The sequence below is a fragment of the Saprolegnia parasitica genome, assembly GCF_000151545.1.
Source record: "Saprolegnia parasitica CBS 223.65 unplaced genomic scaffold supercont2.918, whole genome shotgun sequence".
NCBI classification, from domain to species: domain Eukaryota; phylum Oomycota; class Saprolegniomycetes; order Saprolegniales; family Saprolegniaceae; genus Saprolegnia; species Saprolegnia parasitica.
Window position 1 is genome coordinate 1 of NW_012157312.1, and position 2,880 is coordinate 2,880.

The following is a 2,880-nucleotide window of genomic DNA, read 5'->3' on the forward strand; positions in this document are numbered from 1 at the left end:
GCTGCCGCTGCCATACTTGTCGATCTCCCGCGCGTCGACGTCGCCGGCAAACGACTGCTGAAACAGGAGGCGGAGCCGGTTGTACGCCATGGTTTCCTCGCGGTCGTGCTCGGCTTGCGTCATGAGGCGCGTGACGTTGTCCGAGAAGCTAGTACATGTGCCCATTAAATGTGCGCTCCGACATGAGAGATTGTGCATCGATCTACCGGTGCTTGTGGCCGTCGTCGGTCCAGTTGTGAAAGACGACGTTGCCGAACTGGCTCGGCGAGTAGAGATCGTACCCCCGCGTCCAGAGCTGGAACGCATGCAGCACCTCTTCGCCATAAAAGACCCAGTTCATGTACGGGTCGACGGGGGCCCGGCGCCACGCATGGCTCTTCATAAACGAAAAGCCACCGGCCCACGAGACGGACAAGAGCGGACGCTCCAAGTGCTCCGCAAGAAGGATGCCCGAGTAGTAGATGACGGCGTTGGCGGCCGCGCGCGGCTTGTAGTTGCACACGTGGGAGCCATAGTTGCCATCGAACGTCGCGTTGGCCGAGAGGTGCTCGTAGCCGAGCGGATAGTGGGAGAGCACGGCCATCTCGTTCTTGGCCGCGGCCCACTCGGCAATGACCACGTCGTCCCAATTTCGAGTAAACTGCACGTGCGCATCGATCATCATGCCAAATTCTTGATCGCCAAGGAGCGCGTGCAGCTGCGCGCGGGCGAGTGTCGGGCCTTTCGAGGTTGCCGCTGACCGCGCGTCGATCGTGATCTGCGATTTGTATCGGCACGCCTCGTGTGGCCACGTCTCATGCGCGCGTGCGCAGTAGGCGTCAATACAGGCAATATCATCGTCCAGTGTCTGGTCTACAATGCCAAAGAAGACGTTCTCAGGGTGGACCGCGCGCGAAAAGGCCGTCCAGAGCGCGAACCCGCACTTGAAGCCGTCGCGGTAGGCGGCGACGCCGACAAAGATGTCGCGCTTGTCCGTGAGCCGAGGCGGCGGCGGGCGGAGGTGCGCGAGGTCCTTGCGCAGAGGAATGTGCTGCACGGCAGTGTCGTAGATCGCCATGTACTCGACGTCGCGGACGTCGTACAAGAGCGTCTGCATCGTGGGAGAATGAAAAAAAGTGCAATCTCACGGCCCCAACGCCTGTGATTGGCTCGTTTTTGTGACACCATCATGCAACGCGATATCCTGTGGATTGATACAGACCTTCGAAGCCGTTGTCTCAATGTACAAATGCATTGCAATCCTCCATCAGGACGAAGGAACGACCGCCGCACCGGTCTCTAAACTATCTTAACTATCTTGTGTGGTTGCCTCCAGACTGCATGGACCGATCCACTTAAGGCCATGTCCACGACCGTTGGTCATCACGGAATGCGTCGGACTGTACGGTACCGCGGCGCGCACGCAAGGGTGTCGGAGAGGCGTGGTGCGAGCTTGTCCCAGAGTCTTTTCAGCGTGGCATCGCGGAATGTCGCCAGCAATTCGAACGCGAGATGCTCAAATAGGAGGAGTGGAGCAATGACTGCCAACGCGACGAGCAAGAAAGGAAGTCCTTGGACGCGTGTGTGGTTGAATTTACGCAGACGACTGATGTCATCTCGGTCGTACATGCGGACATGTGATTGATAACGTTACACCATTACACATCTGATGCGATGCGTGCTCAAGATTCAGACATTAAATAGTGTTAGCGAATGCCACCGATGTTCGCTGCCACCAAGAGTATATAAACGGTGCATATTTTATATACTACCCTTGCTGCCACCGATCATGCATCACGTGGGCGTTATGCACGCTACAATTTAGCGTATCGGGCAAAAGAATGAGCTCGCGGAGGATGCCGCCACAGATAATGTTGTCATGCGAGAGCTTGCGGAAAAGGCCGCCACTCGTTCGAACGGTCGGGGGTACCATGTCAAGACAATCTGAAATCTTTGTAGTTCTGCACTGCCGGAACAACCCAGTTTTTGCCGCGATTGGATCGTGGCAAAATGAAGCTCAACATCCAATTTGAATATGTTGAGCCGATTGCAGCCCTTCGAGCACCAAGAACACCGGAGAGATCTTCATTAGATCGGACAGTAGAAATACGATCGAACAGGCGACAAGGTATCGTGGTCTATCGCCCATTTGACAATAACGTTGGAGTGTTAAGCGACCGCAAGGCGTGTTGCCGAATTATCTCTAAAGTTACTTTATTGGAATTGTAGGCTGCACAGACTCTCCGTCGCACGCATTTCGTACAGTCGTCGTCAACCCACAGCCCTTCACCGACGCGTCATCGGAAAACATCAATCTTTCCTTGGGGCTATTTCGACCAATCAACGCTCGTGAAACATCGAAAACCAACTTCAACTTGGATTTGGCGCCAAAACGGCTCATTTTGACACGAGTATAAATGGCGCCCAATCACAATCGGTGCCGATCTGGGAGCTGTCGCCTCCACTGACAATAATAGCGCAGCTTGGCAACGCATTTCACCGCCGAACTCATTCTTCTTTTCACCGTGCGCATCGCACCCGACCAAGAAGCTCCGCAACTCGCCACCCCGCCGCCATGCCCAAGAGCCCGAAAGCCAAGAGCCCCACGAACGCGAACGCGCCCGCGGCGGCGAGCCCCAAGGCGGGCAACGGTGGCAATGTCACTGAGGCGCTCAAGCAAGCCTTTACGACGGCGCCCGAAAATCTCGACGTCGCGGCCGCCAAGGTCGCCGACGTCATTGCCGGCGCCAAGGACGCCAACCTCGGCGCCGTCACGGATCAGCTCAACGCGGCGCTGGTCGACGCTGACGCAGGCACGCGCCAGAGTGCGTGTCACATCGTGACGGCGCTCGCCAAGAAAAGCTCGCGCGTCTCGAGCCGTACCTCTCGCCGCTGCTTGGC

At 56.9% G+C, this 2,880-nt stretch overlaps 2 protein-coding genes across 2 annotated transcripts; one reads left to right on the forward strand and one right to left on the reverse strand.

The window, feature by feature from the left end:
- Positions 1–16: 16 nt before the first annotated feature.
- On the reverse strand, positions 17–1,096 carry SPRG_18011 (hypothetical protein; the record flags this gene model as incomplete). The annotated part of the gene is made up of 2 exons (XM_012357437.1): positions 17–148; positions 207–1,096. Coding segments are annotated over 2 exons (1,022 nt in total), but the record flags the coding sequence as incomplete, so codon positions are not given.
- Positions 1,097–2,554: 1,458 nt separating this feature from the next.
- On the forward strand, positions 2,555–2,858 carry SPRG_18012 (hypothetical protein; the record flags this gene model as incomplete). Its single annotated transcript, XM_012357438.1, has 1 exon — positions 2,555–2,858. A coding segment is annotated over one exon (304 nt), but the record flags the coding sequence as incomplete, so codon positions are not given.
- Between the last annotated feature and the right edge of the window lie 22 nt (positions 2,859–2,880).